We start from the raw sequence: 24,793 nt of genomic DNA on the forward strand, positions 1-24,793 counted from the left end.
AAATGTACATCTGTCCAATTTAGTTGTAAAATATTCTCTCTTGAATTGCTATACTCGTCCTAATATTTTGGTAAATAATTTTATGTGATACACAGTAAGATATAAATACATCAATACAAGTTGGGAACGAGTATTTTCTTTAGCTCAGAAACTTAAAAGTCAATAAATTAACTACAATGAATTGTGAACCAACAATATCTTCTCAGGATGGAAACGCCCTCCGTCACCGTGTAACAACTGACAATTCAATCTCATTCGATCTATGATGCCTTTTACTTTCACAATAATGTCGACGTGATCTCTTATTATGATCGCCCCTTCTGGGCGAAGAATGCGATGCATCTCGAGAAGGATATAGACAATGTCACACCTGCACATTACACATAATAAGTCTGTGTCGGAAATTTGGAAAGCAAAACTTTCGCTTGCATTACATCATGTAGTTTACTCACACTGCGCAAGTTTCATTAGAACAGCAGGTTTGACTGAGGAACCATATGACAAGCACAAAATAGATTAAGCAAACAGGCTGAAGAATATTACTTGTCCATGTACATGCCGAATACACCGTCGGCATGAATCAAATCGTATGTTCTGGGGTATGTCGAGAAGGCCTCACACCTGTGAACAAATCTAATAAGTGATCTACTTCATGGAGAATACAAGAAATCGGCTGCTATTGAGACTAACCAATCTATGTAGGTCCCAATGAGCCCGCGCTCATACAAAATGCTGAGGGTATTATGTTTTGCATCAAATGGAACTGCATTCATGACCCAAACTGGATACTTAGCCAGTGCGGCTGCAAAGCCCCCTAAGCCAGCATTCATGTCCATTATATTTCTGAATTTACCAGAGAAGAGAGATTCGAGAATGATTCTGTAATGGGAAACTCTCTTTTTCCACAGCTGATTGTCTTCGTTAAAGGACTTAACTGTAATGCCTTCAATAAACCCACTTCTGATTCGAGGTGGAGCAGTATTCAATCTCTTTGGCCATTTTTCAAGAGCACCGCCGGCTACATCTTTGATTTCATTCACCATTGGAAGAGGAGTAATGCATGGTTCCATCTTCGTGTACCTGATGAAGAGCTAGAGATTAGCGGGAAGATTTAAGAACTTCAACTGGCACAAGAGAATAGACACATCCAATGTACATTTTGGAGGCTCAGCAATAATACTATAAGCTGAAGATTCTAAAGAAAAATGCGTTATACCATTGCAATGTTATGAATAAATGGATAAAGAAACTAACCAAACTGCATCGGGATCAGATTTAACACAAAATGTTAGTGATTTCAGAGCCTTTAATTTTTGGATGCAATGCAAGTGATTAGTAGGCTTTCTCCATACAGCAATTGGTCCCCTCTCTGCTATCTTTTTCCAGCATAATCGTGTAGCAAGATTTTCCAAGCTGATCTGCTCCTTCTGCAGATCCTTAGCATCTCTCTCCCAACCTCTGTAACTGGTCTTCCAACTTATTGGGGGCCCAGATAATACCCAATAACCTCCGGGACGCAAAACTCGATCGATCTCCATCAAGTAAAGCCCGTCTAAACATATGAATTTGAATTAGGAAAAGATTGAAGGGGGAAAAAAAAAAGTCGCATATGGAATGTACAAAATGCTAATCAGAGCAACAAGAGAAATGCACTTTCATCACAATCAATTTACTAAATAAGTTCCATTGCATACAAAGTACCAATGTTAACAACACATATTGAATTAAACATATTCGTCTATAAGGTAGGCAATGTTTGTACCATAGCTAGTCCATGGCACAAGGCATCTGGAACAATGAGCCACATCGAAAGATCTCGATGGATATGGAAGCTGGTAGGTGCTAAGTAAACCAACCATGGCTGGAAGACCTCTTTCCAGTGCAAACTGTACTTGAGCTTCATGTACATCCAGAGGTGCAAATGACATTGTCAATATATTATAGTCCATCAGAGCAGCTCCAAAGCTTGCAACCTGTGGAGAATGAAAATCTTATACATGAAACTTTTTATTTTTTATTTTTTAATTAAGAGAGAATACAAAATCCAATTGCATGAGATTCAATAGCTCTATTTAATTACTATCCAGAAGGAAAAATAAAGAGTAAAACTCCATATATGGCCTCTGCAAACACTTCCTTACACACAGATTCTTGTTTCTATATGATTTCCAAGTTTCAATTCTATCTCAGAACTAACATCAAAAGCATTGCAACAGAAATCGAGACTAGAAACTAATGGATGAAAGGAAAATAGGGAAGGAGGAAAGACGAGGAAAAATTTGATACGCGTTCCCTTCTACATAATAGCCACATTCTGCTATTACATAAACTGCCTCTGTCTTCAATTCTTCACTATACATTGGACTTTTAAACGACTCTTTTCCGAATAGAGAAAAAGCTACGTCATAATCAATGAATAATATAATCAGAGGCCACCCCACTTCAATTTTAAAGTCTGCCTAGTTAAATGTTAACTGAACACTTTTTATAAATGCACAACTGGCATGAAATCTTTATAAGATGAGTTAGATCATCAGTAAATTCAAATTCAACGTTTTGACTAGTTGGATTTCAAAAAGGAAAGCCAAAGACAAAGCTAAAGGTTCCTAAAAGGAAAATGGTATAATTCAAGATTCTATCATAAAACTCACCCCACATCCAACATCAAGAGCAGTCCTTATCTTCCCAGATTTCAAAGGCACAACTCTCTTGATCAAATCCACATAACCGTTCACTCCTTTGGGGAAAGACGTGCCGCCGCCTGGAAAAACCAGAAGATCATCACCCTGTAATCTAACCCAATTTTGAGATTTCTTAAACACAGTGAGCTTCTTGAACGGCACATTCTTGAACCAAGCAAGTTCTTTGCTTTTGGGCCAGGGAAACTGCCTCTGGTAGCCAGCAGGTTTTGGCACCAAGCACTTCACTCTTTCTTCATCAGCTTTCGGGCAATGCCGCTCTCTGTAAAAGAACCTTTCTTCGCTGAAGTTCTTTTCCAACGAAGGATCGTGGCACGGCATATAATTGGTGAAGTTTTGTGGGCACCGCTTGAAAAATTGAAGGTTTTGCTGATGTTCTTGAGGGAAATGGAGTCTGTGGCTCGGTTCAAAGTGTAGAGGTGGAGAAATGCGGACGTGGGATGAGCTTGAGAAGTTGAGCTGCAGGCATTGTAATGGAGGGGGGCTGCCTCTGCCTCGTTCAGGTATCGAGTAGTTGTTGGGATAGTTGGTGTTTGAGCCAAGAAGATAGGAGAGAGAGACAAGAATGGCAGCAAGTAAGAGTTTCGCCAGTGGTTTCTTCAGAGGATTTGCCATTTGGCGTTTGCTTTCATGTCCTCTTGAGAGTCGCTGCGATCCAGTAGTGCTCTCCTCCGTTCAGAGTTCCGCTTCTTCTGATCAGACTCGGATGGCGAACTTGCGATGCTGAAAGGATGATCATCAAGTGGCTGAGGCACGCATAAACGTAATGGTGAAGCCACACGTGCCGACATTATCCTAGGTACTCGAATGTCAAGAAGTACGGAGGCTTGTCCCAGGTGGGGCCCAGAGGAAGCACCGGACTGTATTGCTTGGACGGAGCAGGAGCAACGTTAATATTTTGACTCGAAATTCTGTTTACAAAAAGGATTTTGCTACGTTACATTGAATGTACCATGCATAATTAACAAGAACCACATAATTATATGGGTCTCATAATTTATGTGGTTCTTGTTAGTTGTGTATGGTACATTCAATGTAACATAGAGACTCTCCAAAGTATAAAGGATTTTGCTATGTTACATTGAATGTATCATACACAACTAACAAGAACCACATAAATTATAGGACTCACATAATTATGTGATTCTTGTTAATTGTGTATGGTACATTCGATGTAACATAGCAAAATCCTTTTTGTAAACAGAATTTCGAGTCAAAATATTAACGTTGCTCCTGCTCCGTCCAAGCAATACAGTCCGGTGCTTCCTCTGGGCCCCACCTGGGACAAGCCTCCGTACTTCTTGAATTTTTGAAATTATTGAAATTAATTTTTTTTAATTAAAATCAAACCAAAATCAACTCAAGAGTGCATAACAATCAGGTAAAACAAAAAATAATTAAATTCGATTTATTAAAGTTTCAGGCGAAATATTATTTTTTGAAGACAGAGTTATTCTAGTCACGATGACAGAAAACGTAACATATAAAATACAAATTGATCTGCACAAGAAGAAAATCAGAAAATGGTCACCATGGGCATGGCTTTAACAAATTCATCCAGATACCACCAGAGTGGGTGTTTCATGGGTTTTTTTTTTGGCATCAGGCTACGGGGTGTGTTTACTGAGTATATTAATTTAATGGTCAAACTAGATTAAGGTGGCTTCAAGTTGAGCAATCAAGGTCGTTTAATGCCCTGAGGAAGGTTGCATTTTTTAAGTATTTCATTAATAATTTTTTAATTAATAAAGATTTTTTATAAAAAAATTATGTATGGTAGTAAAGCCTATTAGACATCTCTCTAATTAATAATAATCCTGTAATTAATTTTTTTATATAAAAAATCTATATTTGGCAATATTATTATTAAAGAGATTATTAAAGAAATATAATTAATAATATTGTCTAACTAGTGATTCATTCGTTATTAGTTTTTTTCAAAATTTTTTTTTTACCTTTTCAGTTTCTTAAAAAAACTTAATCATTTAACAATAAAATCTTTGATTTTGAGTATTTCCTTTAATTTCTATTAAGAACCTTATAATCTAAAAAAATCATAGATGAAAAAAATTTCTCACTCTCTCCTCTGCAAAGAAAATTATTACATGCATTAGTTCACTCAAAAAATTAAAAAAAAAATTAGCTTTTTGAAATACAAAGTCCATATCCGTTATTTGATCATCAATTCATCATCTTAACTTTCTATGTGTTACCATTCTAAATATTCTATTTGAAATAATATTATTCTCATTTATTTATTTATTTATTTTTGCAAAAATTCTAAAGGAAGTAAATTTTAAGTTTTGTTTTCGAAATTTTTTAAAATCTCCTTGATTATTTATTGAAATTCAAAAACTAAAGATGAAATAATTTTTGAGCTCTTTCATAATTTTTTTGAGTATTGATATTGTTGAACAAGTAGGGGGCTTTATAAAAACAAATTCGCCTAACGCCCAGCCCTGAACTCTGACAAATTTGATCCTCGAAAAAAACCCAATTCTAAATTCTAAACCCGAATTTATCAACACCCAAAAAGCCCAATTCACAAAATCCCAAAACCCTGGCCTAATTCGGGCGGGCAATTGCAGCGTTCGCACCACTGCTTCAAACTATTATTGTATGGCCACAGTTTGTAAGTTCTAAACCTGGGATTCTCTGAAATTTTAAACATAGTTGTAAGTTTTGAAATTGATTTGACAAAAAAAATTGAATCTTCAGCATCCATCTACAACAAAAATTTAATCGATTTCTTCTTCTTCTTCTTCTTCTTTTTTTTTGGGTTATTTGTTAAAACTGGCCTTGCCCATATATTGTGTATGTATGTTGCTTCTGTTGCAGTGTTGCCTCACTTTCTTTCTGAACAACAGCGTGTCACGCAGCCTCCATTTCATATAGTTTTTTAAAATAAAATTTATTTAAATTAATTTTTTATAAATAAAATTTTTATTATTTAATTGTCAAAAAACTTTGTTATAAAAGTTACAAAATTACTTTAATAAGCATATTTTTTAAAGTAATATTATGAATCGAATGAAATAAAAATGTTTAATAAATCAATGATATTTTAGATATTTTAACATTTTAAAAAAAAATTCAACTTCTGTTTCTAAAATCTCAAAATTTAAATTTTTTTAATAAAAATAAAATAATTTATCTAATCTTTAAAAATTTTACTCAAAAAATAATAAAACAACAACAAAAATTTTAAAAATAACTTATTCTCCTAAATGTAAAAATAATAATAAAATAAAAAAAGGTTATCCTAGTTTATTATTTATTGTTTTTGTAGACAGAGTTATTCTTGTCGTGCCATAAACGAATTACTTTATTAAAAAAAAAAAAAAAAGACAACTCGTATTTCTTGTGAACACCTTGGCCCACCTTGAAGAGAAATACAAAGATTTCGGTTCGGAAGGATGGAAAATAAAAAAAAAAAAAAAAATCATTTTTTAGGCGAAAAAGGAAACTTTCGAACTCCACAAACAACTCCTCACAAGAGGCAAAAAATGGGGGGCCGGTCTGCCTTTTTCTTTTTCTGGGCACACATTCTAAAGTGGGGAGTTGACAAAATCCCAAAAAAGAAGTAAGGTGAAATGTATTTATACTTTGCCGAATCAATGGTCTAAGGCCAATCAACTCAGTGTCGGACCAATCATCTCCATCATTTGATTCTAAAATCTCACCTAATAATTTATAATAATCAGAATTATCCACTGCATCGCAGTGTATCAAATTTACATGTCCCCCCACCACATCAATGAAAATTGCCTCTCACCTGCCTCTCCACTAGTTTTCAATTCAAGGTTTTCAAGAAAATTACCGTCTACCTCTCACTTGATTTTAGGTTAAGATGATTTTATATTTATACATGTGTTTAATTTATTTAACAGTAACATAAGATGAGATGGGAATTGATGTTAACGTGATGGGAAAAAAAAAAAAAAGAAAGATGTTTCAATGTAAGGGATTTTCCAATTTTTTGGATTTATTAACAATTTTCAAAATTTATTTGATGTAAATCATATATAGCTGAGTAGGTATAAGGTAACATTGACACTAACGTCCCGCACACAACCTTTACTCTTATGGTATGGATTTGCTCTTGAACTTCAGGCAACTGTATTTCAAGAGAATTTATGATTTATAAGTTTATACTTCTAAATATATTTAATCTAAATACACACATCTAGTTAATTAAGAACTCTTAAATGACTAAAATTTATAAAAATATCATAGGTTCGATTCCACGAGCAATATGAGATGTGATAATTTCTTTTTCTTAAAAGCTAAGAATCTTCATGAAGGTGAGTCAATTTACACACTAAATCATGTGTCAAATTTAATGCCATTTGTTATGGTTCAATTCTAACAACCAAGTAGATATTATCCACTTTGACTTCGAGCACACTATTTTCACCTTCACCGATTTTGTTTATGGACATCATGTAAGTATTTTTTTATCTAAAATGTGTCTACTTAGTTTGAAGAACACAAGAATTATAAATATCTATCTCGTCTCAGCTACTAATGTGTGATGAGATAATGATGGTATACAGCACAAAAGAAAGGCAACAACCCAATTATATATTTAAATTAAGATTAAGGATATGGATATTTACACTCTAAAAATTACTTTAAATACTCTATTATTTTGTCCACACATATTCTAATAATCTAATTTTAAAAGATTAAGTTTTACTTTGTGAACTCTTTTTAATTCCCAAAAAAAAATCCTTATTTAAACTATTTAAATTAATTAACTTTATTTACTTAAAACATCAATAAAACTATTTAACACACCCAATTTTAAGATATTTAACACATATTTACAACAATATAATCAAGACAAGTTGTAAACAAAATAATTAACCCAATTTTAGTTATTATTTTTTTATTTATGTATGTTCAATACTAGATTTTGCGTACAAAATAACTTTCAACCAAAACACCGTGATGAAAAGTATTTATAAATATTACCCAAAACCATAAAGAATAAGAAGAAAGAAAAGAGGCGAAAGCCAGCCAAAAAAAAATGTTTGTTTAAATTGATTTTGTCATATTTCATTTTTTAAGAAAAAGTATCACATATATTTTGTAGTCAATTTTTTTTTCAAATGTTGACTTTTTCATTACTCATTTAAATATTAATTATGATATTAGAAATAAAAGTTTTAAGATTTGAGGAATGGGAATTATACACTAAATAATGAGTGTCCTACATAGATGTTAATATTGATTTATGGTAAATTATTCTTAATGATAATTTACCTAATGGGTTTATTTGTAATAAACTTTTTTTTATTAAAATCAAAATGTTCAAAGTAGCCCCACTTTAAGATTAATTACATAAATGTGAAATGTGTAATTTTTTTTTTGAAAGGGTGAAATGTGTAAATTAAGAATCATGTATAATACTAAAATGAACTTGACTGTACTGCAGTGGAACTCAAAATATAATTAATTTATGAGCATTGATAGAATGAGATTTAATAGTTATTTGCCATAAATTATGCTGTGTTTACTTTTTGGAGTAGGAATGAGAAGTGTTGATTTTTTCTACTCTAGTATTTATTTCACTGGGAATTTCACTCCGTGGATCTGACTCATTTTTTGAGTGGGGAGTGAGAGTGAGACTCCCATTGGGGGAGATGAGAGTGGAAATCCACTTACACCTCTCCCTTTTCTATATATATATATATATAATTTAATTTAATTTAATGTTTTATAATTAATAAAATAAAATAAAATAAATAATATTATATTTATTTGAATAATAATATTATATTTAACTAAATAATAATTTACATTGATTCTAAGTTAAAATTATTTAAAAATAATAATATTATATTAATATAGAATTAGTAAATATAATATTATTATATTTATTTTAAAAATAATAGTACTATATTTATTTAATATTAATAATTAATAATAATAAATAGTTTATTCTAAGAAAATATTAATTTTGTACTAAATAATATTATATTATTATTTTATATAATAATAAATTTAATATAATTATATTAAATAAAATAATGTTTCATTTTATATTAAAATTAAAATTAATAAAAAATTGTGATGTTCGTAATTTAAAATATTAATCATTATTATAAATTTATAAATATAATAAAATAAATATTTATTCATTAAATATTTATTTATTAACTTTGTAATTAAAAAGTATAATTTTTTAAATAAGAATAAAATTATAATTTAAAATTTTTTACTCCCAATCTAAGACAAAGTAAACATATAAATTAAATTCTAATTTTTATTCCATACTTCTATTTCAATATAAATAAACAACCTACTCCCACTCCCACTCCCACTCCCACTCTACAATCTCAATCCTAAGATTCCTACTTCTCAAAATTTTAACTCCAACCCAAAAATAAACGCTACCGTAATGTATTAAATATCGTTGTTTACATCATCGAACGTCAAACCAGTGAAGTGATGCGATAAAAGCCATTGGCATCAATTTCGCCAACCTTCAACGGCTGGCAGAAGTTTGGGGACATCAAACAGCCGTTCATTCGTTTTCTTTTAGAACAGAAACTCTGTTTTCAATCAAATCATTATCACCAATTATTCTTTTATTTATTTAATTAATTAATTATTCTTTTTGCCATTTCACCACTTCCACGAAGGAAAATACTCATCTGGGTGTTGGGCATTTTGACTATTTATATGCTTTTAAAACTCATTAATGGTATCTCTGCAAAGGGCTGTTTGACTGTTTTGTTGTTCTTTAAACTGGGTTCTTGGAATTTCAATTTTTTTGTGATTTTGGTGGCCCTTTTTTTTCGGTTTTAAAAAATGCTGAGTTTTAAAGAGTTTTGGACTAAGAAGACATTGCTGGGACTTGGTCTGGGACAATTTCTTTCTCTGTTGATCACTTCTACTGGCTTTTCATCTTCTGAGCTTGCCAGAAAAGGTTAGTTTTATTTATTTACTTTTTTCTCAATCTTTGAATGTTCATGTCATTTTATTCATAGTTGTTTGCAATGTATGTATTTTTTTATTATAGTTGTTGCAATAAGTGAATTTGTTAAATTCCAAGTGTCTGAATAATGAATTTTTCTCTCTTTATGTGTTCTATATATAATCATTCTCTAATACACTTATTAAAAGTGAGGATGTCAATAAAAAATAAAAAAATATAAATTTTAATATACTAACAGGTAAAAAAATATAGTTTTTAATATATTAAAATGAGGATGTTCTCGTTAGAGAAGGACTATATTTGTCTCTATATATATATATATATATTTATATATAATTTGTTTTGTTTACTTGTTTGATTTCTAGTTGTTTGCAGTAGTAATTTTTCTGTTTAGATTAGTGTAAATTCACTAACCTGTTTTATTTTTGTGATTGATTCTCATTGGGGCTGAGTTATGTCTTATCTATTTCAGCTTTTTTAATCTTTTAAATTTTTGTTGTTTGGCATTTGAAAATTTTGATAAAGGTTATTCCCCCCCCAGAATATTTGCAAAACATGCAGATTCCAAATGTTATATCAAATTTTATTTGTTTTAGTGTTATGATTATGAAAAAGTGAAAGTTCATAATCGTTCGGCATAAATTTCTAGTGATTATTTACTAATAAATTGCTTTACCATTTGTTTATTTGAAAATTTTTAATGTTTGATATGCAATTATCTATCTTATTGTGTGCATCAGGAATTAACGCACCAACATCACAATCTTTTTTCAACTATGTCTTGTTAGCTATTGTCTATGGAAGTTTAATGCTTTACAGGAGACAACCACTTAAGGTAATTTCTTATGGTTTGCTCTTCTGTTTCAGCAACGCATGATTATTTTTCAACATTTGAGTCAAAGGTTTCCTGTCTTTCTGTTTATATTTCTAATATTAGAAATTCTTATATTCAGTTTATTGGTTAATAAAAGTAAAATAGTTAAGGTTGACTGCAGCCATGTTGAGATTTGTCGAGATTTAGGCTAGCCTAGTTGTCGAAGCATCTCCAATACTGAATATGTTAAGCCTTTTCATATGTTAATGAGGAACCTAGAAACATAGACCTAGGAAATGGTACTTGATCAAGTTACCCTGTAACATAAGTATGCATTTTGATAAGTGTTGGAACATGAGCCAGTTCGGGTGATTAGCCATTATTCTTTGATTAGTTATGTAATCAGAAAATTGGTCTGGCATTTGTTGGGAGTATTTTGTTTTGAAATTTTATGTTAATTCCTCAAAACCAACCATCAAACTTGAATAGAGTAGTTGTTATGATATTTAGACATCATGATGATTGATAGATCTTGGTCTTATCTTCTATGGAGAACTTGAGGAAATCTTATGCTGTCAATGTTGGAGGTCTTGTGAACGTGCTTGTCTAATAATTGTGTTTTAAGTTAATCAATAGCAATTTCCTCTGCTGCTGCAAAGAAGTGAGCTCTGGTATAGTCTTTATCCTCTCCAATGCCAACCCTCGCAAAAACATTGTTCTGTTTTCAGGAGTTAGGCTTTTAGCATCAACTGATGTCATATTCATGGGGATAAACAGTTATATGGATTGTAAAGGACAGGGAACTGATTACAGTTAGAAAGGTCCTAGTATATGAAAGGGGATTTGACAAAGAGGATTACTGGGATAAATGCTTTTTGGGCCACAGGACCTGAACTAATGTGTTAAACAACATAGCCCAAATAGTGATTTGCACTTTTTCATTTGTTTACTTCCTTTTTTTTTTTTTTTTTGATGCATATAAGTTCAGGATCTAATATCTGATGAATGGTTGTTTATGTCTCTAATGGAATCTGTGCAGGCAAAATGGTATTACTATCTCATTCTTGGATTGATTGATGTAGAGGGAAATTTTCTTGGTGAGTGCTCATGGTAGTAGAGATGTCATCTTTTATTTATTTTTGTTTGCAAGTCATATATAGCTTGTTCTGACAGTCCTGTCCTTTTGGCTGAAGTTTTGAATGTTATGCTGTATTAAGATGTTTAAGATAACATTCTAAGAAATTGATATAAGTTCATTGTTAAATAAGTCTTCACATCCCCAAACCAGGAAAGCCCCTGCCACACACACACAATCACAACCTTAATTGGTGCAATTTGAGCATTATATATATGCATATTTTCCTCTCTGATTGAAGATTGAATATGGAGTTAGGGTTTGTGTTCTGTTAATTTTATAACTTCATACCTTAATTATCAATATCTATGGTACTGTTGTGGTCAGTACAAAAGTGTGGTATGATTGATCTTGAATTTCAATTATGGATGTCATTCTGATTATTTTCTTGATGAAAAGTTATTGGTAAGGACATTTTTTTGTCTGAACCATACATCTCATTTTATCCCTCTAGTCTTTGTATAAGTAATCGCTAATTTTCCATGAATGCCTTTACTTCTAGAAAGAATTACTCATCAATGTTTGTTCTTGTGTCACTGTCATGGAATTGTATCTTTTGCATTTCATAAACTGATTTTTCTTTTACTAAAATTGATATGTTGTTCATTTAATGCACAGTGGTGAAGGCCTATCAATACACATCTCTAACAAGTGTCATGCTACTCGACTGTTGGACAATTCCGTGTGTGATGTTTCTTACCTGGATATTCCTAAAAACAAAATATAGATACAAAAAGATAACCGGTGTGGTTGTTTGTGTAGCTGGGCTTGTAACGGTTATATTTTCAGATGTTCATGCTGGCGACCGAGGGAGTAAGTAATACTTTCATTCATTCAGTTGATAATAAAGTGAGTACGTAGTGCTGTTCTTTCATTCAGTTGATATTAACTTTGCCCTACCAATTTATTTCTGATTTTCTTTCTGCTCAATCAATTTTGTCTATGTTAGCCAAGTCATTCTGATAGCAAATACTTGTATCTTACCATTCAAACACTAAGTATATGTAAAACAAACAAATTTTCATATTAGCAAATGCAGTTGTGCCTGCTCTTCATGGGTTGACAATTTTAATTTTCACTTCTAAATTGTTGTTTTTTATGGTAAAGCTTGTCATTTCATATTATTATGTGAGAAAATCTGCAAATTATGTAGTTCTTGAATGTCATGGACAATATTTGAATTGTAGGCGGGAGCAACCCTCGTAAAGGAGATGCACTTGTTATAGCTGGGGCAACATTATATGCCGTCAGTAATGTCAGTGAGGTAAGAACAATTTTTGCTTTCTATTGATTTTGTTGCACAGAAGGTTTCATCTTCATCATCATAGATGATTGTTAATATTTTGTAATGTTGCTGTCAGTTCTAAGTGCCAGATTCTTTAGTCTACACTTCTCACTCTTTATTTATTTATTTTTAATTTTAAGTTCCCATCAAATCTTAGTCTTCTCTCTCTTCTTTGGTCCTTTTTAATGTTTTGTTCCTCTCTCCTTCATACTGTGGATCCTTCTTTCTTCCCTTTTGTTCTCTCTTCCTTACTTCCATTTTGAAGCCACTCTCCTTGGATTTGATTCTGGTACCCTGTGTTGATGTATTATGATCTGTTAGCGGCACCACATTCATTTGATGCGTCTTTACCATGGGTCTAAGATTCTCAGTAAAAGATCAATTCTGATTCTTACATATATTGGTCCATGGTTTTGAGTTAATGTTCTATCACAAGCTTGATTTGAGAAGCACAATGCCCACGGTAATTGCTCTTACATCGACAGCTATTTTGTTCTAAGTATTGCTTTTATAAAGACAGCTTATAGTTTGCTTCTCCTCGTATGTAAGTAAGAACTCTCTCCCTCTCTATAACTTTGCCCAAATTTTCCTGTATGAAGATTTAGGATTGAAAATGGTTCTTCAGACGTTTTACGTCAGACATATCCCCCCTTTTTCTTTTATAGGCTTGGAGAATAACCTTTTATGGTGGTTGATAATAGAAAAGAATAGCATTTTAGGAGTTAACTATATTATGGTTCTATGCCACCTTGGAGTTATCTTAAATTTTGACCTTCAACCCTTTGTGTCTCTGTTGTGCAGGAATTTCTTGTGAAGAAGGCTGATAGAATTGAACTCATGGCCTTTTTGGGCCTCTTTGGTGGCATAATTAGTGCTGTCCAAATGTATCCTTGATTTTAAAACAATGCATGAATTCATTAATTTGTTCTTGTTGTTTCAGAGGAGTGTTCTGCTTAAGTTTACTCGTGTTCTTTTCAATTGGTCATTTTGGTAGAAACTTATGGGATATTTGAAACTTCCATTTTACTGCTTTAATAATGTTTCAGTTAATTGTGTCTTTGAAGTTTATGATTTTCTAATACAAAGAACTTCTGCCATCCAAAAACATAGTTAATTATAGTTTCTTCAAATGCCATTACATTATCAATTTGTACCCCTTAATGATGCCTATAGAAGCATACTTGAGCGCAAGGAGCTACAATCGATTCATTGGTCAGCGGGGGCTGTGAGTTTCTCTCTTTCTCCTCTCAGCCAGTCGCTTGATCCATAATATAATTTCTTAAATTATTTATTAAGTTGAGTAATCAGACCAAAATAAGTTGAAATTTATCTATAAACAAAACTGTCTGCAGCATAACGAATGAGTCAGTTAAAACTTTGAAACTAAGTTTTTGATGGCTTGAATGAAAAGGAAGCAAACTTTTGTATTTTATTTTCTGGGTCTGAAATGGTAGAACAGCTTTTGGCTGTATTTTTTTTTTGGAGTACATATAAAAGTTTCGCATTATTTCTTTTATTAGAGTTTTTCTGTATTAAGAGTTCAATATCACATTGTTTGCTTATTTTTTGTTTCAGGCCCTTCCATTTTTTGGATATGCTTTGGCTATGTTTCTGTTTTACTCGTTTGTCCCTATCTTGCTTAAGGTATGGCTTTAAATTTTGTATCTTTGATAATGTGATGTTAGTACCAAAATTTGGATTCTGTGCTATAGCAATACAAAATTCATAACCGGTGCATGTAATGCTTGTTTTCAAAAATCTAGATTCATACTTTCTACTTGCAGTGCATTACCGTCTAATACCATCTAAATTTTGGCTCTGTTTCAGACTAATGGTGCAACAATGCTAAATCTATCTTTGCTGACCTCGGACATGTGGGCTGTTCTCATTCGTATTGGTGCCTACCATGAGAAGGTTTGTAAAATGTAAACTGCTAGGCAGCGAGGAAGGAGGCATTGGAAAGACTAGACCATACATACATACTAAAGTAAAGAGGCATTCGGGAAGCGACTAGTCGCTTCCGGCGAAGCTTCTAGAAGGCTGACTGGATGACCTATTGTTATCATCAATTTATGTTATGAAAATTTTGATTATGTTTGGTTTCTAAATTTCTTGCAAGGTGGAATTTCCATTCTGATGCCAATTATTCTCTGCAGGTTGATTGGTTGTACTTCATTGCCTTTGCTGCTGTTGCTGTGGGGCTTATTATTTATTCTGGGTTCGTAATATTGCTAAACCTTTTTTTTCTTCCGGCTTTACAAATATTCAACTTAAATATTGATTACTGTAGTTTTACTTCACACATTAAGAAAGAAAATATTAGTAACATAAACTAGTCATGCTTTGTATTTAGTTTGCATGGCCTCAATGCTGGGCTCTGTCATTAGGCTGGCAATCGGTTAGATAAACAAAAAATAGGGCCTGGTGAGCCCACCAACAAGCTTGAGCTCCAGTACACCTGCCTTAAATGAATTACTGCCTTTTATTGTGAAGATGACATATTGTGTGATTTATCGTTGTCTTTTAAATTTCACTTTTTTATTTCAATATTTAAGAAAAATGCTGAAGTAGCGTAATCCATATATTTTCTTGTGAAGTGATTCGTCTAATGGTGTGTTTTCTGGGTCCATTTTTCAGTTATGGAAGTTCTATACTACTAACTGTACCCTGTTGAGAATTCTGTTGTCGTGTAAGCAGCCATCTAGTTTTGTAACCAAAGCACATGGCTGACTCAATATGAAGCTAACGTAATTCTGTTTTGTGCATACATTAGGGAAAGTATCATTTGCTTTTGATATTGAGTTTTCTTTATTTTCTTTCTGCAGGGGTGACAAAGATGATGATCAACCCTGTGCTGAGATTGTTGATGAAGAGGCTTTGGGAAACAAGGATTTTGAAGATGAGGCCAGCTGCAGCCAAAGGACTGCAGGTGGGAGCTCAAAGACGAGAGACGCTAGCAAGCATAAGTCTGCAGCATCTGGCATTGGCGAGAATCTACTCTTGGAGAACAAGAACGAGGGATATGATGATGCACTGGGGAAGAAATCGTGATTTCAAGAGTATGATTTGCAAGGTAATAAAGTGGAGGAGTTTAGAGTCGATAATATTAGAAAGCTTGTTTCTATCAAAGGGATAGCACTATTATTGAGATTCCATTTGGGATCATGAAATGAACATTGGTTGAATAATAACCACTACCATTTTGGCCTATGACAGAAATTGTTATTAATGCAAAGCCAAAATCATGATTTTTGTTGCCAATGCTTAGAGAGTCGAAGATAATCCCAGTACTATTTATATATGATACAGACATCTGTTGAATATATAATTTTGAAAAATAACATTCGACTGTACATACAACTCTTCATTATTAAACATAATCCATTCTGTTGGATTAACATTGCAGTAACTCATGGGTTTGATCCCAATTATTCTGAAAATCATTTTCCTTCATAGTTATGATTAAAATAAAATCAACAAACTAAAAACAGTCCAACTCTTTAAGTACATCTCGCTGAGATCGAAGCTTCTTACGCCGAGATCGTGGGAACAACAGTTGCTGGATCTGTTTCTCAGCAGCAACTTCTGATGTAGCCTGCAAATATATTTACACTAGACATCAATGAGGGATTATTTTTCTCTCTTTTTTTTTTTTTTTTCATGCACCAATGCCATGTCAAAACAGAGACCAGCGTCTGAATAAATTTGTAGTAGTTAAATATTGTTAACTGCTGTGGAGGATGCTTACCCGGATTTTGAAAGGAAAACGATGAGTTCTTACTTCTACCCCAGAAAATACTCTGACATCCATGCCAAGACTATCAACCCCGATCAAATTCGCTTCCTGTACAGGCAAATTAATTGATCAGAGATTCATATTTCAGCTCAAATATATTGTGAAAAGTTAAACATGTACCTCGAATTCATAAGAATAATATATATCTCTAAAGCTAAAAAGAAATAAAAATGAAATGAAACTAGACATCTGTTATTAAATAAAAAAAAGAAATTTATTTATTCTCACATTTCCAATTCTAACCTCCCTTTTTTCACAGATATTGAAATATGTCCTGTGTAATAAGATGAGATGCATTAATATCATCATTAGCAACCAGCAAAAATATCCCTCATTCATTTTTCCCCAATTTCTTCTTTCCATGTTCTTCTCCCACCAGAACCCAAATGCAAAAAGATTGAGGCTTATCTCCCTAAAGGAAACCTTAAACAGTTAATAAGCCAACTGGCCACTGACAAACCGAATCGATTGCCTACGGAATAGACTTTCACCTTCAAGGAACTGACTCCTATGATAAAGGTCGAGATCATATTCATTTTAAAACCAGAAATAAAACAAAAAGTTTCAATAACTTAAGTAAATTGTTAATTTTGCTTTTCCCCCTATGAAAAGAATAAGGTGTCATTCAAAAAACTTGTCATATTATAAAATTTAATTAATGTGAACGGGTAAAGGTTGAAATATAGAGCATCTGGCCAACCCTAGATCAATACCATATTAGATTACCTTTAACCTACAAGCTGACGCTTCTTGCTAATGACCTTAGAGTAGAATTTAAGCTCTAAAATTGTTCTGAAGCACCGCAACATTCTAGTTCTGCTTGCTTATTAAGCAACAATAATGGACTCCTGTACATACATGTAAAACCAAAACTAAATTCAAGAATGGCATAAGAAACTGTTAAACAGAAAGTTTACCCACAAGGGTAAATGGCCAACACAATATAGAAGATAAAGTAGACAGAAACACTTGTAATTACGATGAGAAACAAAAACACTGAGGTTGAAATTTATTTACCTCAACATTAAGGCCTTTCTTTTTGCAAAGCGCTTTAAGAGCAACGTTGCACCTAATGCCCTTTAGGCTGAAGTGTTCTATAATTGCTGAAGTAGAGTGTACCAGGATATCAGGCTCAGCATCTTGAAAATCTTGCAAACTAACAGGGGACTGCACATATTCGAAGGATACAGAATTTCAATCTAAGAGGGCTGAATCTCGTACATTGCACTGTTATCGAAAGAAATGAACTCATACTTATGTCATATACATGCATATATGTCGTGATTGGAGGAGAGAACATTCTAGAACAATTGCTACTTAATACCTTTTCATTATCTTTATCTGAATTCCAGTTCACAGTAAGATCTAATTATCCAATCTTCCTCATATCAGGTTTGTCAGCTTGTATGAGTCAATCTTACACATATGAATATTGAGAGTTTAATGTACATACCCGAATTCCATACACAGAGAAAAGCTCTATTCTCATAATCTCCAATCTATAAAGAGTTGAGCCAGTGTTGCTTCTGCCATTTTTCGAACTAAAATTCGGGGTTTCACCATCTAAACATGACAGCAAATGAGTCAGAAAGATATTTCAAAATAAGCATATAGTCAACTTTTCAAGAACTAGTGAAAAATGGCGGAAAAATAGTATTCAAAAGAATTCTAGAATATTTTTCCTCTTTTCCAAGAGAAATGCATATACTTATAGATAAAGGAAGGAAAAATTTTAAGGGCAGCGCAGAGTATGATAAATAACAGCTCCTTGACATCCTTCAACTACATGTGAAGAATTTGAAGTTTTTGTGGATGCCATTACTTCTGAATTCAATCATACACAAACAGGCCATATTATTAATAGGAAAAACTTTTAAAAGGGGACCACATACTCCAGAATGTCAGGAATCAAGCGGACTTGAACCCGCCACATCATGGCCTCTGTGCTAAGAGTTAATAGAAAACTGCAGAGTATTGTTTGGCAGTGGCATTTGAGGCAATTCCTTAAAGATTATGAGTAGAAAGATATCCTAGAAAATCTGCTGGAGGTTAAAATTTAATAGCCACTAATTTAATTACATTCATTGTGGAGTATCCACCTTATTCGATAACCCCCTTTAGTCACAGCAACTTTATTCAATGCAAGCAAAGTCCATTCTGGTGATTCAATAACCAAAGCAAAAACATATGGTACCTTGCCAGTCAGAGTTGTCACCATCACTATCTTCTGAATGAAATTGCCTTCTCAAGTAACTTTCTTCATCAGCAAACGCAGGCCTGAGGTAACCCACTATAGAAAGACCATTTGAAGGATGATCCATTTTTCTATCATATTCCATATTAACAGCCTACGTGAAAAAACAATAAATAAATCATTACACTAGAGTACTAAAAGTAATTTGACATACATAATACTGAGAAAAAAAAAACCCAGAATTTTAGCCATGTAAAGTTGAACAATCTGGAGATTAAAAAAATTTATAAATAAATAAATACAAAGTTCATGTTATTAGCAGAATAACAGTCAGCACTTCACGTTAAATAATTAAACTTGCAATAGAAAGATAGAACAATAACTGACTGTGATCATGGTGTTGGGAAATTGTCAGTGACGTAACTAATTACAAAACCAGCTCATAATCACCTTTGTCAAACACTTGGCAAAATAAATAGGATGAACCCAGCTGGAAGTATCTGGCATTCCCCAGTCAACTGAGCCATCAGAAACTTCAGAATCCGCAACCTATATGATGAGCATATGAATTTACATATCCATAGGATAATCCCAATATATATACGAGAGATAAGCAATATTACTTCAAAATAGTCCTCATCAAGAGGTATGTCATCACTGGTGACAAAATCTGAATAATTGTATCCAGCACCAGCAGCAACCCTTTGATTATCGTATTTAGGGATATCCATCCCGATGAAAGCAGTCTGAAGGTAATTCAGAAGAAACAAAAAATGATTAGCTATGAACAGAATTATATGTTTAATTTTCTAACAAATTAAAAAATGTAACCGACACATTGTGGACTCAGATTGATCCAAAATATCTGGTTATCTCCAACATCCAGATAAAACTAAATTAATTAATTAGAAAAGAAAATATATCCTTACCACTAGGTTATTTGCTCCAGGATCATGTAAAATATTTTCATCGTCAAAAATTTCAAAAAATATATCTGAAAATTAAAAGAAAATGATTAGGTCCAATTACATAACACCAATACAAATTTCCAAAAGAAGAAAGCGGACCTCCATAATCATCAATAACATATTGAAACTCAGCCCATGAAATCTGTTCATGTGGTTCACAATGTACAGTCCCAGGAAAGACCAGCAAGGAACTGTTGTTAGCCTGCCAGAAAGGGAAAACTATGACCGTGCAATCCTAGATAGAGAAGTTGATTCAAATATGGCAGCAAATCACTGCATTTAGACCATTGACATAACCATTCTTTCAGTTTTATAATTTCAAAATATGAAAGTGCAGAAACCTCAGCAGTTGTCCTTGCTATTTCAGCTGAGGTGAGTTTGGTGTCCCTGACCCTTTTGTGAAATTTAAGTTCTTCAAGGGGATGATAGCCTCGGTTATTAACGTAATTAGATGAATCAGGAACTGAATCAGAGTAATCTGCAGCAACTGAAACTTTTGAAAGGCAAAGATCACGTCCGGTAGACAACCAATTGAATTGTGTGGAACCAAAAAAGGGATTCCTGCACCCCAAATAGAACAGTAATTTCTTCACTACAAGTATGATAAGTTTTAGTTGTTTCCACGAATTCAGAAAATAAGAGAAGAAGGGTGGAGTAGTGAAGCCTAAGCATAACACAATTTCAGTAATCTTCATTCACATTACAAATTGCGACTGAGTTTGTGTTTGTGCACAAAAACATGAACACACGCACAAACAAAATGCATGATACTATTCCAACCATCAAGCATAATAACTTATTCAATTTCTTTTGCAGGTAAATCAAAAATGTGTTCAATTGCAGCATGACAACACATATTTACTGCCAAAGCACAAATGAAATTAATGTAAAATAATATCTCATGCAATAGCAAAATCAATTCAAACAGCAGATTGAACAAGCCTATCAATATAAATCTTTTATCATGCTAGTGCATCCAACAATTTAAAATACATGGAAGACTTTAAGCCGTAGTTGACTTTGCAAATTCGCTAGCAAAGCAATTGACTCAATTTAAAAAAATTAAACAAACTAGTTATTACAGAAAAATCCAAAAGTTGTATAGGGAAGAAAATAAAAATAAAAAACCTTATGGCAGGAAAGTCAGGAGCTCTGTGAGCATCAAAAGAAGGATTTTTTATCCAAGTGCTTGTGATCCCATTTGAAGTTGAGCAGGAAATCCCCTCTGCATGGCATAAATGACATTCCGAATGACCTTAAATCATCACCAAACCAAAAAATTGTACAACATAAGTGAGGAAGAGCAACAAATGCCAACAAGCAATCTTCAATAAAATCACCATCCAACTGACTGACTAGCGAACTAATTTGCAACTGGGGATGTCAATAACATGGATAAGTGCCATCAAAAATCAAATTAACAAAATGGGATTCCTGTAAAACAAGCAAAATTGAAAAGGCTACTGTAAAATTTGCAAAAGAACAGATTTGTAAAATTACCGAGAGAGAAAGAAGAAGGAGCAGCAGCAGCTGCGATCGACATAAAGAGGGATGAATGAGCGAGAGAGTGACGATGAGAGTCGAAAAATGTAGAACTATTAATTAAAAGTGTTAGGTTGTGTCATGCGGGCGTGCGGTCAGCAGTCAGCGAGATTGGACCATCAAAATCTAATATTAATGATCAGATACTGTGTCTTTTGTTTTGAGCCAAGAAACTGAAACCCACTGCTGTCTCTGTAGCCTGTAAGCAGAAGCTGCAACCAGTTGCGAGTTCTGCTTTGTGTCCTTTTCTTTCTTTTTGTCCTTTTCACTCAATCCAGTGATCCCACTGTAAGCTAGCTCTGGGTAGGGATAGTGATGTCAATTTCTCAATCCGGGTACGGACTCTGGCTCTGGTATTTTCCAATTGGAAATCGAATATTCATTTTCCTCGGATTATAAATTCTCACCCACTCCTGTTGGCTTAGCATATTGCGATCATTTTGAGCCTCGAAACATTCATCCGCGAATTTTTTTGGACCAATAATCAATGGGTTTGGGCCGACTGCAGATGGATTCAAATATCTACGGAGACATCAATTGCAAGTTTTTTATTCATACTTTTTTCTTTAAATAAATAAAATTGTTATTAATGAAAATATGACATAGTCGATTGCACTAAAGGTGCGTTTGGCACACTGCATTATATTATATTGTATTGTATTATTTTAATATTGGTATATTGTATTATGCTGTATTGCATTAGCATTGTATTATAATAATATTGTACAATGTTGGGTGCTACACTGTACCGTATTATTTTTTTAATTAATTTAAATTAAATATTATATTATATTAATGTTTTATATTATATTAATATATTTAAATTGCATTAATATTTTATGTTATTATTTATATTATTATTAATTTTAAATTAATATTATTTAAATTTATTCATATTTAAATATTTTTATTAGTTATAATAAGTTATAAATTTATTAATAAATTATAATAAAAAAATAAAAAATATACTATTATTGAATGATAAATTATTTATTTATTAATTTATATTAATAATTATAATGTAAAAACAAATAAAATAAAAATATTATATTAAATTAAAAACTATATTTATTTATTATTTTAGTATTATAATAATAATAAAGCAAAAAGCAAAAGTTAAAAGCAAAAGCACAAAAAAAAAAAACAAAGCTAATGCGTCAGTTGACGCATTAGCCTCCCACCCCAATCCCTTGTAATTTTGTTCCAAACATGGGTTTGGTATTATTTTAATGTGAATAGTATTATAATACACCATAATCATATGCACCAAACACACCCTAAGGAACTGCAGTATTCTTGGGTACCATATCCAACAGACCATTCATTATGAAATAGTCAGAAAGTCAATAAAATCTAATTATCTGATAATAACATCAGTATCCACTCGATGTATCAGAGCCTTATATTAATTCTAAATAATAAATTTTTAAATTTTACTTAAGTATGCGTATAGAGTTTTTTAGTTTTGACAATGGTCACGCATATTCTTTTCTTTTAGGGAGGGGAGAGTAATAACATTCTTTCATTATATTAGCCTAACTATGTTTCTTTTGGATATAATTATCCAAAAAGAAATTTATGCGAAAATTAATTCTTCAACAGATAGAGACATTTAAGTAACTATTGAAAGTCTCGAATGTCGATGGCTTTTTTCCAAAAGTTTTATGAGGATGATTTGAGCAAATTTCTTGTGTCGATTTAGTGCTTGAAGTCTTATCTTTCGTCAAGAATTTGCCTCGAAGCATAGACTACAAGATAAGGAATCAACTTTAATTCTGGATATTATTGAATTTATCTTTCGTCAAGTGCTATGATTTTGACTTTGTACGACTAAGACTCTAGAGAATATTTTGAAATCATTCGTCTTGATAAATCCTCCTTGACTCTATATAAAACTTGACATCCACTTTCTTGTAATCAATCAAAGCAAAAATTTAAACAAGATTCCAAATATAGCAAACCAAGAACATGCAGCTACGCATCATCTCCAAAGAAGTTATCAAACCATCTTCTCCAACTCCTCACCACCTTAAAACTCACAAGCTATCTCTTCTTGATCAACTAGCTCCCGATATTTACTTACCAATTGTTTTGTTTTACGACTCATCATCAAGAGTTGATGACAAAACCAGTACTGCGACCATTAATAGTACTAATAACATTTCTCGTCGTCTTAAAAACTCTCTGTCCAAAACATTAACCCACTACTATCCTTTTGCAGGACGAGTACTACTCAAAGATAATTATGTTATTGATTGTGACGACTCTGGTGTCCCTGTTGTTGAAACCCTCGTCGGCAGTAACATGTTTGATGTGCTTAATTTTCCAGAGATGGATACACTGGAACAATTGCTTCCGTTCAATCCGAACAAAAAGCACTTGAGCACTCATGATGTCACCGTCGCTGTGCAAATCAATTACTTTCATTGCGGAGGTGTGGCAGTGGGTTTTAATTTCAGGCACATTGTAGCTGATGGGGCAGCGGCAATAGGGTTTATCAAAAACTGGGCTAAACTTAACTATTCCAATGATGATCATGATATTAATATTGATGTTAGCACTAAGTATGCTGTTGTTGATTGCACAAATATCTTCCCACCAAACAAAGAGATTTCAGGTTATGCGAGGAGTATTAACGAATGGCAACGTTCAACAGAATGCGTAACAAAAAGGTTTAGGTTTGATGGTAGTAAGGTAGCTGCTCTTAGAAGAGAAATGACAATGGAAAAAGCAAGTTTGAATCTTCAATATCGTCCATCACGATTTGAGGCTGTGTGTGGGCTTATTTGGGGTGCCTTGCTAGCTATGGATAGAGAGAAAAATATTGATTCTACTTCTACTGTAGCAACAATCCCAGTGAATTTACGAAATCGAATGAATCCACCGTTACCCGAAGGTTGTATTGGGAACCTCTTTCATGCAGTTACATGCACAGAAAATAATGAAGCAGGTGACGGTCATTATAATAAGAGTACTTTAGCAAGAAATGTTCGTGAATTTACAAAGATGGTGAGTGATGATTTTTTGAGAAAAGTGTATCAAGACGGTGGTGGTGTTTTTGTGAATCAGTATAAGGAAGCAGTTAAAGAACTTCTAAAGGATGGCACTAATAATAATACTACTAATAGTGTTAGGCTGTTTGGTTTTAGTGGTCCGATTGGACTTCAATATTATGGAATTGATTTTGGATGGGGAAAGCCATTGTGGGTTACCACTGTCATGAGGCTTAATAATGTTGCCATGCTTTTAGATACATGTGATGGGAAAGGAGTAGAAGCCTGGGTGGGATTGCCTATTAACGACATGTCGAAATTTGAACAAGATCTTGGTATCCTTGCCTATGCCTCTTTCAGTTCAAGCCCTAGGAGCAGGATTTGAATCCTTTCCCCAACGATAATAAATGTCTGTTGTATG

The 24,793-nt window shown here is 32.9% G+C and overlaps 4 protein-coding genes across 7 annotated transcripts; 2 read left to right on the forward strand and 2 right to left on the reverse strand.

Moving 5' to 3' along the window:
• Positions 1-28: 28 nt before the first annotated feature.
• LOC102621680 (probable methyltransferase PMT19) lies at positions 29-3,551 on the reverse strand. 2 transcript variants are annotated; one of them, XM_025098293.2, is made up of 6 exons: positions 2,652-3,551; positions 1,763-1,973; positions 1,255-1,552; positions 691-1,080; positions 544-621; positions 29-370 (listed from the first exon to the last, which is right to left on the reverse strand). In XM_025098293.2, exons 1-6 carry the CDS (start codon positions 3,312-3,314, stop codon positions 172-174), a joined length of 1,839 nt encoding a protein of 612 aa, XP_024954061.2. In that variant the 5' UTR covers positions 3,315-3,551; the 3' UTR covers positions 29-171. The 2 variants fall into 2 exon arrangements, 1 of the variants encoding a protein (XP_024954061.2); XR_008053319.1 differs by having other exon boundaries at positions 222-370; positions 453-621.
• Positions 3,552-9,145: 5,594 nt separating this feature from the next.
• LOC102621974 (uncharacterized) lies at positions 9,146-16,140 on the forward strand. Its single transcript, XM_006478799.3, has 11 exons — positions 9,146-9,636; positions 10,386-10,480; positions 11,499-11,556; positions 12,213-12,407; positions 12,782-12,858; positions 13,681-13,763; positions 14,053-14,104; positions 14,455-14,523; positions 14,707-14,793; positions 15,036-15,097; positions 15,705-16,140. Exons 1-11 carry the CDS (start codon positions 9,519-9,521, stop codon positions 15,928-15,930), a joined length of 1,122 nt encoding a protein of 373 aa, XP_006478862.2. The 5' UTR covers positions 9,146-9,518; the 3' UTR covers positions 15,931-16,140.
• An 82-nt stretch (positions 16,141-16,222) lies between these two features.
• LOC102622274 (uncharacterized protein At3g49140) lies at positions 16,223-21,728 on the reverse strand. 3 transcript variants are annotated; one of them, XR_370782.4, is made up of 13 exons: positions 21,338-21,728; positions 20,966-21,092; positions 20,179-20,398; positions 19,937-20,039; positions 19,799-19,863; positions 19,493-19,615; positions 19,320-19,418; positions 18,870-19,023; positions 18,129-18,238; positions 17,693-17,842; positions 17,402-17,523; positions 16,628-16,723; positions 16,422-16,474 (listed from the first exon to the last, which is right to left on the reverse strand). XR_370782.4 is itself a non-coding variant. In XM_006478801.4 (12 exons), the coding sequence occupies exons 1-12, from the start codon at positions 21,378-21,380 to the stop codon at positions 16,361-16,363; spliced, it is 1,374 nt and encodes a 457-aa protein (XP_006478864.2). In that variant the 5' UTR covers positions 21,381-21,723; the 3' UTR covers positions 16,223-16,360. The 3 variants fall into 3 exon arrangements, 2 of the variants coding, with proteins under 2 accessions (XP_006478864.2, XP_006478863.2); XM_006478801.4 differs by lacking the exon at positions 17,402-17,523 and having other exon boundaries at positions 16,223-16,474; positions 20,966-21,062; positions 21,338-21,723; XM_006478800.4 differs by lacking the exon at positions 17,402-17,523 and having other exon boundaries at positions 16,223-16,474; positions 21,338-21,723.
• Positions 21,729-23,347: 1,619 nt separating this feature from the next.
• LOC107177173 (stemmadenine O-acetyltransferase-like) lies at positions 23,348-24,757 on the forward strand. Its single transcript, XM_015530572.2, has one exon. The coding sequence runs from the start codon at positions 23,348-23,350 to the stop codon at positions 24,755-24,757; it is 1,410 nt and encodes a 469-aa protein (XP_015386058.2).
• Positions 24,758-24,793: the final 36 nt, after the last annotated feature.

Source organism: Citrus sinensis, chromosome 3 (assembly GCF_022201045.2).
Source record: "Citrus sinensis cultivar Valencia sweet orange chromosome 3, DVS_A1.0, whole genome shotgun sequence".
Lineage (NCBI taxonomy): Eukaryota > Viridiplantae > Streptophyta > Magnoliopsida > Sapindales > Rutaceae > Citrus > Citrus sinensis.